General features: G+C 34.9%; 2 protein-coding genes across 2 annotated transcripts; both read left to right on the top strand.

Moving 5' to 3' along the window:
• Window positions 1-1,320: 1,320 nt before the first annotated feature.
• On the top strand, window positions 1,321-5,014 carry LOC110711095. The gene is made up of 2 exons (XM_021889463.1): window positions 1,321-1,906; window positions 2,463-5,014. Exon 2 carries the CDS (start codon window positions 2,579-2,581, stop codon window positions 4,823-4,825), a length of 2,247 nt encoding a protein of 748 aa, XP_021745155.1. The 5' UTR covers window positions 1,321-1,906; window positions 2,463-2,578; the 3' UTR covers window positions 4,826-5,014.
• Window positions 5,015-7,289: 2,275 nt separating this feature from the next.
• LOC110711084 (stress-associated endoplasmic reticulum protein 2-like) lies at window positions 7,290-10,197 on the top strand. Its single transcript, XM_021889456.1, has 3 exons — window positions 7,290-7,485; window positions 8,493-8,649; window positions 10,016-10,197. The coding sequence occupies exons 1-3, from the start codon at window positions 7,483-7,485 to the stop codon at window positions 10,060-10,062; spliced, it is 207 nt and encodes a 68-aa protein (XP_021745148.1). The 5' UTR covers window positions 7,290-7,482; the 3' UTR covers window positions 10,063-10,197.
• The last annotated feature ends 1,564 nt before the right edge of the window (window positions 10,198-11,761 follow it).

The raw sequence follows: 11,761 nt of genomic DNA, 5'->3' as shown, positions 1-11,761 counted from the left end.
GCTTAAGTCCCATGCACCTGTACGGTTGTTATGAAATTTTATATAGGGTTGTTATTGAATTTTATAAAATTATACTCGTAATACTAATTCAATAATACATATAACTTGAATTTTACACCTACAATGTCAAGATTATTGACACTTAGACTTGATTAAAAAAAAAAAAAAGATTTATGAGGCTTTATTTAAAATAAAATAAAATAAAATCTAAGGTAGTACCCGTACGTGCTACGTTATTATTGATACGACTTTTAAAAGTAGAAAAATTAAAGTATATAACATATATGTTAACCAAATGATGTTAATTAAATTGAATTAATAATTGCAAAAATAATAATATACATGTTCATTTTTTTTTTACAAAAAAATACCTAATATAAAATACTACGTATATGTAGTTGAGTGTATATGGAAAAATATTATTGTTAAGAATGTTAATTGGAAAGAAGATATTTTGGATTATTATAAAAAACAATCCTTAAAGAATCTGCGAAAAAAAAAAAAGTAAAATGGGCGGGAAAAATTTAAATCAGGAGATGACATGTGTCATTCCTGGTTTCGCTTTTAGTGCATAGTTATTGATATGTAATAGATTTTCTTTCTACTTCAAGAAGTTGAACTTTACACTTTATATTAAATAATGAAGTCTTTAATAGAAGTCGTACGACAAATAATGAGTTAATTTAAAGTTCCCGAGGGTACCAATATAAAAAAAAATGTTTAAAGCATATGAAAGAAAAGTAGATAAATATTTATGTGGTGTATTAACAAGGAAGATTCTAATTTCATCGTGACTATGTTTTTGTTACCTTACTTTTTTGTAAAAAAATAAATAAAATATTTACATAATATTTGTTCCTAGTGTTTTTATCTTTAGCTTATGTTCAAAAATATATCTCATTCCTACAAAACAAAACTTATGTTTGGGTTTGTAGCCATTTTTAAGATGGTATATTGCTCACATGCACAATCATAACATGTGTAAGAAGATAAATTTACAAAATATGTACAATATTTCATTTAAATCTAGGCATTACCATGACTTTTAATGCATTGCCCTAGTCCTTCTTTCTATAACTACCACCACCCATCAAACACCCTCCAGTGTCACCTCCATTAACCAACGCATCATAAGATTCATAACTACCTAATTTTTTCAATTGCCCAACAACGATGACAATCGAGGATCACACGTCTAGGCCACCTCGATATCAACATCCTTAACAGATGCTTTTAAGTGACAACTTCTAATAAAAATTTGGTTTGTCTACTGTGTGTTTGTTGTAATGGTGGCCATTGGACGGATGTTGTTTGATGTTGGGAGTAAGGGTGCCTACGAGGAAGGAGGGGATAGAGGAAAAGGAAGGAGGAGGAGGGAGAGGGGGGGGGGTGGTGAGAAAAGAACTATGGAAAAATACATCAACCATCATGCGCGATAGCAAGTAGTTCATGAAATAGACAACTTAGGGCCATAAACCGAAGTACAACCTTATCACAGACAAACCCAACAGTCATCTAAGTCGAGTTAAAATTTAACCATGGTTAAAATCTCAACCAATTAGAAAAAAAAACCATTTATTTTTATTCATCATGGATTCGAAGAGGCATAAAAATCTTCCAAAAGACAAGCAAAACCCATACTCTCCACATTTTTCTAAGACCTTTTTATTTTCCATTGAATTTTTCTTTGAAACTTTTCATATTTTTTTTTCTTTTGAGATAAAATTAGATTAGAATAATTATCCCTTAAACATTTGGGGAATTTTTGGAGTTGAGGAAGAAAATAGCGGCAAACATTGGAAAACCTTAAACCAACGTTAATGGCGGTCCTCCATATCCATGTTCATGGTGTATTTTGATTCAAATATACTCGTATACAAAGTATAGTTTACTTCTTTTTCGCCAGGTAATTCTTCAATTCAATTGCTTTCACTTTAATTTCTCTCAATTTTACGAACATACTGATTAAGCGTTGATTCTAGGGTTCTGATTTTAGTTTGAAAAATGTTAGGGTTTTTGCGGGTTAGTATTGTTCGTTTGAGTTAGTTGAAACTGTATTTTGGATCAATTTGATTCCATTTTACTAATAAATTACTGTTCATTTTGGTGATTCTGTTTTTTTGTTGCTGAATTTGATATTTTGCTGGGTTTTGGAATTTGAACATGGGTTTTATATTGTTGAATTCAGTATGCAATTTTGTTTGGTATTTTGCATTTTGGTAAATCATTGAATTTTGATGGTTATTTTGTAATGTTTGTTACTATGCTGAATAATAATGTTTGATTGCAGAGGGTATACTATACCCTTCATTTGGAATTCATAAAAGAGGGAATTGATTGTTGTTGGATATTGTTTTGGGGATTGTTCTTAATTTTAATCTGGTGTTTTATAAAAATTACTTAGTCCCTTCAGTTTGTTTGTGTATTTGGAGATTTAATTCAATTTTTTTGTTATGCTTAAGGGTTATGCTGTTTAATTGAGATTCGGAAGTTTAGACCTCTGCGGCAAGCTGCTGGATTTGGATGATACTTTTGCATATTCATTGAGTGTGCATTGATAAGGGTGAAAAGAATTGGCATGGAGTGCAATAAAGATGATGCAATCAAGGCAAGAGAGATTGCGGAGAGGAAGTTTGATGCCAAGGACTTACCGGGGGCCAAGAAATTTGCGCTCAAGGCACAGAATTTGTATCCTGGTCTTGAGGGGATTTCGCAGATGTTGGCAACTCTTGATGTGTATGCCGCTGCAGAAGATCCAGTGCTCGGGGAGGCAGATTTTTATGGTGTGCTTGGTGTGACCCCTAAATCAGATGATGATACGATAAGGAAGCAATATAGAAAGCTTGCTCTTATGCTCCATCCTGACAAGAACAAGTCTATTGGAGCAGAAGGGGCTTTTAAGCTAATTTCAGAAGCCTGGAGCTTGTTATCTGACAGAAACAGGAGAGCTGCCTATGATTCAAGAAGGAACATTAGGGGTTTTTCGCAGAAGACTAAACCTCCTTCACAGAGTTCATCTGTGCCGCCTGGTGCTACTGGTTTTTACAACTTTGCTAAAGCTACCATGTCTAATCCCAAAGTTAATAAAAATACCTCCCCATCAAATGGCTCTTCTGTTCCTGGTTCATCTAAGAAGGCAAATCAGAACTCTTTTTGGACTGTTTGCCATAGATGCAAGATGCAGTATGAATACCTTAGATGTTATCTTAATCACAATTTGCGCTGCCCTAATTGCCGCAAGCCATTTTTCGCCATAGAGACACCCCCACCCGTTTCAAATGGTTCTGAATCGTCAAAACCACGGGAAGATTTCCAACACTGGCAAAACTCTCAACAGGAAGCGAGAAACAAAAGTAGTCATAATGCTAGGCATAACACAGATAACTTACAGTGGACTCCATTCTCAGGAGCAACTGGTGTTTCATCTGTTTCTCAAGCTGCAAATGTGGTTCAACAGACATATGAGAAGGTTAGAAGAGTGCACGAGGAAGCACAAGCTGCCAGAAAACGAGAAAAGGCTAAAAGGAAAAACGATGCTTCTGGAGAAATGATCGGTTCCTCTAGCGAAAAAAAGAAGAGAGTGAGTGATGATGGCAATATGAACAATAATCATATGGGCCTTGGAGGTGCTGGAGTTGGCATATCAAGCACAATCCCACCACCCAGGCACAGTGGTACTCGGTGGTCTGGGTCAGTTTATGCAAGTAGAATCGGTGAACTCAACCGTACTAGGGAGCTATCCCAGAGCGAATTGCGCAGCATATTGATGCATAAGGCTAGGAAAGAAATTCTTACAAAAATAACTGAATGGAATTCTGCTAGTATGTTAAACAATGCTGCTCAAAAGGAGAAAGGAACTAAGAAATCTCATGACAAGGACAATAGGCAGGAAAATGCGGCGATAAATGGCAACTTGGGAATGGAGTCTAGTAAAGCAGCAGACTCTGGCTTAGTTTCTGAGGATAAGTCCCTGTTAAGTGCGACTCAAGATCGACTATCAATTCCTGTTCCTGATCCAGAATTCTATGATTTTGACAAGGATAGGACTGATAGGAACTTTAGGGAGAATCAAGTATGGGCTTTATATGACAATGATGATGGCATGCCCAGATTTTATGCTATGATTCAAAGCGTAATATCTCGGGATCCATTCAGGATACGGATCAGTTGGTTAAATTCAACAACAAATACAGAACTTCGTCCTTTAAATTGGGTTGGTTCAGGTTTCTCAAAAACATGTGGAGACTTCCGAGTAGGCCGGCATGAGAAACATGATGGTCTGAATTGCTTTTCACATAAAGTTAGATGGACAAAAGGTTCACGTGGAGCTATTCGTATCTTTCCAAGGAAGGGAGATGTGTGGGCACTGTATAGGAATTGGTCTCCAGACTGGAATGAACTCACTGATGATGAGGTGATACACAAGTATGACATGGTGGAAGTACTAGAAGATTATGATGAGGAGCTTGGAGTTGTTGTAATACCACTTGTCAAAGTTGCTGGCTTCAAGGCTGTTTTTCATCATCACTTGGACTCAAAACAAGTGAGGAGAATCCCTAAGGAGGAGATCTTCCGGTTTTCTTATCAGCTTCCTTCTCACTTGCTTTCAGGTCATGAATCTCCTAATGCTCCAAAGGGTTGCCGGGAGTTGGACCCGGCAGCTCTTCCACCTGAATTTCTTCAAGTGATAGCTGATGTGAAGGATATAGATATAGCGGAAAATCAGGCGACTGAGAGAGTGGACATTGTAGATGATGATGAAAAACCACGTGATAGAGGCATGCGAAGTACTGCAGAAACAAAGGATCATGTTCCAGCAGTATGAAAGCGCGTTAGGAAGCCAGCACTGTAGAAGAAACCATAGTTACTCAACTGAAGTATGACAGTGAAGAACATTCAAGACAATTCAATTTGTTGACTTTCCTGCATGTGGAAAGTGAACGGAATTTGAACTCATTCCAGGAAATTTGTTCCGGACCGATCAATAATACTATCTTGTTGAGCCTTGGCATCATGCAAAATATTGCATCCCTGTACTTCAGCGAGTAAGTGAAGAACTGCTACTAGGTAGCAACTTGAAACAGAAACAACGAGGACTGATGTATATTCACAGGTTTCAGCCCAAAGACAGACAACTTGGCTCATATGCCGACTTTATTTGGCAACAAGTGAATTGGGGGCTCCTTGAGTTCATGTAATATACACTACAAGGCCTGTAGATATACAAGTGAGTCACACCTCATTTAGCCACAGTTGTTCTCACCACAATTTTACGATAAAATTGTTGTAACGTAGGAATTTTTAATTTTTTTGTAGACACTAGTTAGTTTTCTTGGTTTATACTGAAGTGGATTTATAAAGATCTGCTGAAGCAAAACGAACTTTACAATGTGATCTCATGTCTACCCCTGGTTCTTATTCATAAACACTTTGGTTCGGTTATGATGAACACTGATGCTTGTGCTTCTACAAGAGCTTTCGGCATGAATAAAATTTAGTTTTCAAACCTAAAAAATTACGAGTAAATTATAAATAAATTTATAATGTAATTCCTAATTCAAAAGATTTTGGCTTAAGTTTGTTAATGACAACATTGTGAAAGCAAAATAAATAATTTAAACAAAAAAAAAAAAGAGTTGCTTAACTACTTTTTGCGGGAAACTCTAACTGTACGTTCACACACCACTTGAAACCGCACAAGAGCCCAACGGTTTATGATGAGTTGCTAAGTAAAGTGGGTTGCGTACTCCTTTGGGTATGCAGTATGCATTCTTCTCTTAACTTCTAACAACCAATTTAATGACAATAAATTTACACCAAGTATGAAGCAATTTTGACAAATATTAATTAAGTCATGATTAGATCATATCGAATATTGCTGTTCTTTTTAAGATAATTTGACAATTACTACCTATAATTGTCGTTGTTTTAGCAATTATCATCTATAGTTTTTTTTTTTTTTTTTTAAAATTTTTTTTACCACCTACTATTTTTTAAAACATCAAAACTTTCCACCTACTTAGTTCTCAACTCAAATGTGATGTCATGTGGGGCCCACTAACTACCTTTTCCCTCCCATTTTTTCTTTCTCACTCGATTTCTCATTCCCCTGTAATGTATTCCTCTCAAAATTGGGAAAAAAACTTCAATTTGTGAAATAATTAACATGAATATGTAATTTAATTTGAAGTTTTTCCCCAATTTTGAGAGGAGTACAATATAGGGATGAGAAGTTGAGAGAGAACGAAAGAAAAGGAGGGAAATAAGGTGAGAAGGTAGTTAGTGGTCTTCACATGACATCACACTTCAGTTCAGAGCCAAATAGGTAGGAAGTTTTGATGTTTTAAAAAATAGTAGGTGGTAAAATTAAAAAAAATAAAATAAAATTGTAGGTAGTAATTGCAAAAACAGCAACAATTGTAGGTGGTAATTGTCAAAAAAATCCTTCTTTTTAATATAGTCTATAGATATAATCAAGACGATGAAGTATATATGTATCATCAATTTGTCACAAAATTTTTAAGAATTCAATATTAACTTGAGTCACTGTACGTACAATTATACCTTTGAGTTGAAGGTAAGGTAAAAGGATGCCAAAGACTCAAAGGCATCATTCTAAGGACCTCAGTCCCACGGTTCTCGATAAGAGTTCTGTTGCTGGTGTACCTTGAATATCAAATTCAAGACATTAGGAGAATGAAATTATTCCAATGATACCAAATACTTCCTTCAATCATCATATTATATGTTTGTTTTTTTTTCCAGTTTTTCATAAGATAATCAACGTCTAAACAAGAAGAATTTTTAGACACGTAAAGTGAACACTTGATTTTATATTAAAACAACACTATGGATGCATTCTATTCACCAGATTTTCACTTATCTACTCATTTTAGTTATAATTTGTACTTGGATAACCCTTATCAGAAAACCTGGACTTATCTAAACTTAAGTGAACTAATACAAACTAATAAAACCTGAAATAAATGAAAATAAGATGAATAGAGTAACATGCCCTATAAAGTATGAAAAAAAATTTCACCGCAATTCGTAATCTGTAATCGTTTTTTTGAATCAATATAGTTCATAATTAAAATTAACCAATAAAAAAATCAATCTAATACAAGTAGTACTCGTAGTACTTCTTACAACGTTAGTGAGACACATGTAAACGTGGCATCCACGTAGACAAAATACACCAATAACAACATGCCATGTCATAGCGTTGACGTTTAAGACTGAGGCTGTCTAATGGGAGTCTTGATTTCTCTCTCTTCTCAATTTCTCATAAATTAGCTCTAAAACCATCAACAAATTTCTTCAGACCGACAAAAAAGCCGCTTTGAAGAGAGAGAGAAAGTGTTAGACAGAGGAATTCATGTTTTTTCCGGAGTAAAGAGAAAAACTTTTTTCTTTTTTCACATTCTTCGGATAATTCCGTGAAATTCTCTTGTTTTTCTTTTTTTCAAACACCCAGTAATCATGGTATTTTTCTCTTAAATCCCCCTTTTTTTATAATTTGATTTCGCTTTTTATAATGTTGTAAATTTTAACTAATTTTATGTTTATTATGATTTTCTCTTTTGGCTGGTAAATTTGTGATCTTATTGTTGAATTTTCAATTTTTTGATATGTTTGACTGAATGTTAATTACATTCATGCAATTAATTTTTTTTTTTTTTTTTTTTTTGGTTTATTCATGAATTTGGATCTTGTTTGATTAAATTATGATTGAATTTTGAAATGGGTTTGATTTTTTTGTTGATAAAGTGTGAATGAGATCTGTCATTTTCTGCATGCAGATGCGAATTGCAATGCATGAACTGATGGCTTAAATTTTAACAACAAAACCCAAATCTTAATATTTAATTGTTATATTTTATAATATAACGTTGGAATTTGTTGATTTGGTAAACCACTTGTGTTTGGTGTATTAATTAGATTGTAAAATTCTTCTTAGATTATTTGGAGGATGATTTAATGGTTCTTTAAGGTTAATTGAAATAAAAATTGAGTAATTGGGGTTTGATATGTGTGAAATATTTTGATGGCAGAAGCAATATTTTGAGAAAATTTAAGAAGAATGGTTATTGGCGGGGTGTATGAAAATGATACATGGTTGATATAATATATGGTTGTTGCTAGTTTTTATATTTGTGGGTGAGTTGTTCTGTATATGTGTTTGGTGATTGTGCATTTGTGTTAAATGTTAATAGTTAGTTTATGGTGTATATAAGGTTCAATTCTATGCACTCATCAAGTTTTATGTGCAGTTGTAAAGTTATGATTGAAGATTCGTCGAACGCTTTGTAATGAATGTGCATTCATTGAGATTAGCATAATGGATTTTATATTGGCTATTGAATTGTTGGTGGAATATACGTATGTATAGAATGTAGAACACCCTTTGAGGATTTGGCATCTAAATGACCCTTTTGTAATGTATGACTGCTACATATTAGCTCATTGTGTGATGTGTGTCTTTTATGTAGACGACCTCAAGACGTGTTGCTGACAGGAAGAACGAAAAGTTCCAGAAGAATGTCACAAAGAGAGGCTTTGTTCCCGAGACTACTGTCAAGAAGGGTTCTGATTATCCCGTTGGGCCTATTTTGTTGGGTTTCTTTGTATTCGTTGTCATTGGCTCATGTAAGCTTCTGTTTTGCTTTACTTTGTCATTAATTGTTGGTTGTTATTTTTCAAAGCCATCCTTGTTTTGTAGGAAGAATTTTACCTAGTTTTTTTTACATGTTTTATTGTCTGGTATGACACAAGACTTCTTGAAGCCATATACTACAATACTTCAATACCTCTGTCCTAGTGTAGTGACTATAGGTTGTTCACGGAGATTTGGGAATAGTTGAGGGCCTTGAGGATATTTAGGGTGTGATTTGCATTTAAGCTTAGAAAGATGGCTTTGATTTCTGCAATTGCTTATATGAGAGTTTCCTGTAGACTGGCCACATTAACAGCTGCACAACATATACAAAGTAGAACATCGTTTGATTTCTTTGGTATTTTCGAAACTGCCCTACCTGAAGGCTGAAGTTTTGCACATCATTGCTGTAAACATTAAGGGGGCTGTTTGGTATGAATATTGGAAACGGAATGGACAGGAAACAAATAAAGGGAGGAAAGAAATCATTTAACCATTACCTTTTCATTTATTTGGTTTAACCATGGAATGAAATCACTTAACCCAACTTCCTTTCTATTTGTTTAAGGAGGGTAAGGGTAATTGTTACCTTAGGTTTTAGAGAGGTAACAAATAGGTGGAAACCATTACCTCTAGATAATGGTAATTGTTACTCAAACCTTCTAATCAAACACTTGGTAAGGGTAATGGTTTAATTGAATTTCAAGCAAAAAAAATCCCTTACCAAACATGCTCTAAGGCTTATTACTTTATTTTCAGTTGGCAGCTTCAAGCTGTAGAAAGTCTAGAAACCCTTCCCCCTGAGTCCTGAGTCCTGACTAATTGTGAGTTTCGAGGGCTTCAGGTTTGACTATGCTAGTTATGCATGAACAAGACTAAGCGTATGGACAATTTATTTATTTATCTATTTTTTTAAGGGCAGGGTGTGGGTTTGATGGTGGAAACTGAGTTTCATTTCTACATGTGGCTTCAAGATTTGCAGTATATTCCTTTTGAGGATTGACTCTACCTTTTTTGTTTGAAATAGAAAAGACATATTCTGGTTGCATTTTCATCTGGATTCTTTATTCTCTATCTGCATCCTTCTTTGGTCATATTACTCTCTTCATTTTTGTTCGCTGAGGACGCACTTGACCTTTTCTACACATGATTCCTGATAGTCTGAAGTTATAAAATCTGTGGAAAATAAAATCCACAATTCTTGAAACTATTTTTCAAGAGGAACTTGGGAGGAAAAACCATACATCTTATCTGGTTGTTAGAATCAACCCATCTTTTGAATTGTTGACGAAAGTTTATAAATTTGTCATGTGGTTGTGTAAGCTCTTTTACTAAAATTGTTTATTTCCTCCTTTTCAGCTCTCTTCCAGATTATCAGGACAGCCACAAGTGGAGGAATGGCTTAAATGCACAATGTGATGTTTAGCTTTTTTTCATATGTTTAGTCCACAGAAATAGTAGTAATCGAGATGAATGTACCAACCGTGTTGTTCGAATGCAAATTTGAATAAATAATAAGATGCAGTGATGCACATTCTCTACTCGCTTGTTTAACATGCTCCCTTTACTTACTGCTATTGCTTTGATGATACACTTACAGTCTGGGTCAGTTCCTTCACTAAGTGCCTGCACTTTTCAATGGAAAAGATGGTGGCTTAAAACAGAATGTAAGTTACAGAGTACTGAAATCCTTGTGCGGCAATAATACGTATATTGTTATGGAATGGTCGTCCAAGTAGTTATTCGCTCCTTTCCCCCTCAAGTTGACAAGAGAGTTAAAGTTTGTAGATTGTTACGTGTAGTTCGCTACATAAAAATTTCGGCTGGGATGGGTCATCCTCAGCTATCAGGAGAGACATAACAGATCCTTTTAGCATCACGAAGACTCAACATAGAAAAAACACTACCTTTTTAATAGCAAAGGCAATTGCTTTAGTAGTAGTTTTCAACGGATGAATGTTTACTTGTTTAGAAGGGAACCCTTCATGTCCTTGGACGTTGCATATTGTAATTGGCGATGTTCATACTCTTATGGAGCATTGCTCAAAATTTCCATTTTTACCATGCTTATAGAAAGTAAAAAAGCGCAAAATATGTAGCGAATTGGCCACATAATTAGATAAATTCTAAGATGGTTAGACCTTCATTTGTCTTTCTTTTCGGATCCAAGTAGGTTTGGAAATGGTCATTTGTCTTCAAACAATCTAAACTATTTGCAATATGTTGAATATAGCACATTTTAATGATAATATTCCCTAGTCCCCGCAGTATCAACTATCAACCTATTTTTGTATACAAGGGCACCTTTGGAGATATTACTTCCTCTTTCTTCTTATCGGAAATCCATTTATAAGTCTTTGGTAAAGTCTGGTGCTCAACTAAGTATGCTACATGCTCAAGAGTCAAGAGGCATTGTGTGACTGCAACCTGTGTGTGCTGTGGAACAGATGATATGAGCACCGTGCAGTCTTTTTCTGTTTACGGTGCTCTTCTCAACAAGTTTGAAGTGTATCAAGATTGATTTCGTGGCAATTACAGGCAGTTCAGATTGTGCAGGAAGATTGCACAAGGAGCCAAAGACCCCTGTATGGTGTACTCAAGCTCGTCGACAAAAAGAACTGTTGTGATATCTAGCTCTGACATGAACTCTTGACAGTTCAGGAAGTTTGCAAAGATCCTAAGAACTGATCCTGTGGGATTTACAGCAATTTGTTACATACGAAGTAAAACTGGCGACGGAGATCCTTTCACAGAGGTTAAGTAGACTATAGATGTTTTTCCATATATAATGCTGTTTCAAATTTTCCCCGAGTAATTAAGGAAACACTTAGATATTTGGCTCTGGTTGCTTTCACAGCTTGTGACCTTCATAGTTTATTATTTTGACCTTCATAATTACTCTGTTCACATGATTGTTATTCAAGCTCAGTCGAAGATGGGATCAAAGGTAAAATTTGTTATTCCAGGAAGCATTTTCAGAGACAATTTTCTATTTCAAGCCGCGAAGATGCAGCAGGAAATAAGGTTTCAAGGGCTTGTGTTTGTTTTTGTGTAGTTGTAAGAGCTAGTTTAGCTCAATATAGTCCTTCGTTGAATTCTGTTAGT

The sequence above is a fragment of the Chenopodium quinoa genome, unplaced genomic scaffold (assembly GCF_001683475.1).
Source record: "Chenopodium quinoa cultivar QQ74 unplaced genomic scaffold, ASM168347v1, whole genome shotgun sequence".
NCBI classification, from domain to species: domain Eukaryota; kingdom Viridiplantae; phylum Streptophyta; class Magnoliopsida; order Caryophyllales; family Amaranthaceae; genus Chenopodium; species Chenopodium quinoa.
The sequence above is the reverse complement of the archived record's forward strand: the minus strand, read 5'-3'. Positions and strand labels throughout refer to the sequence as shown.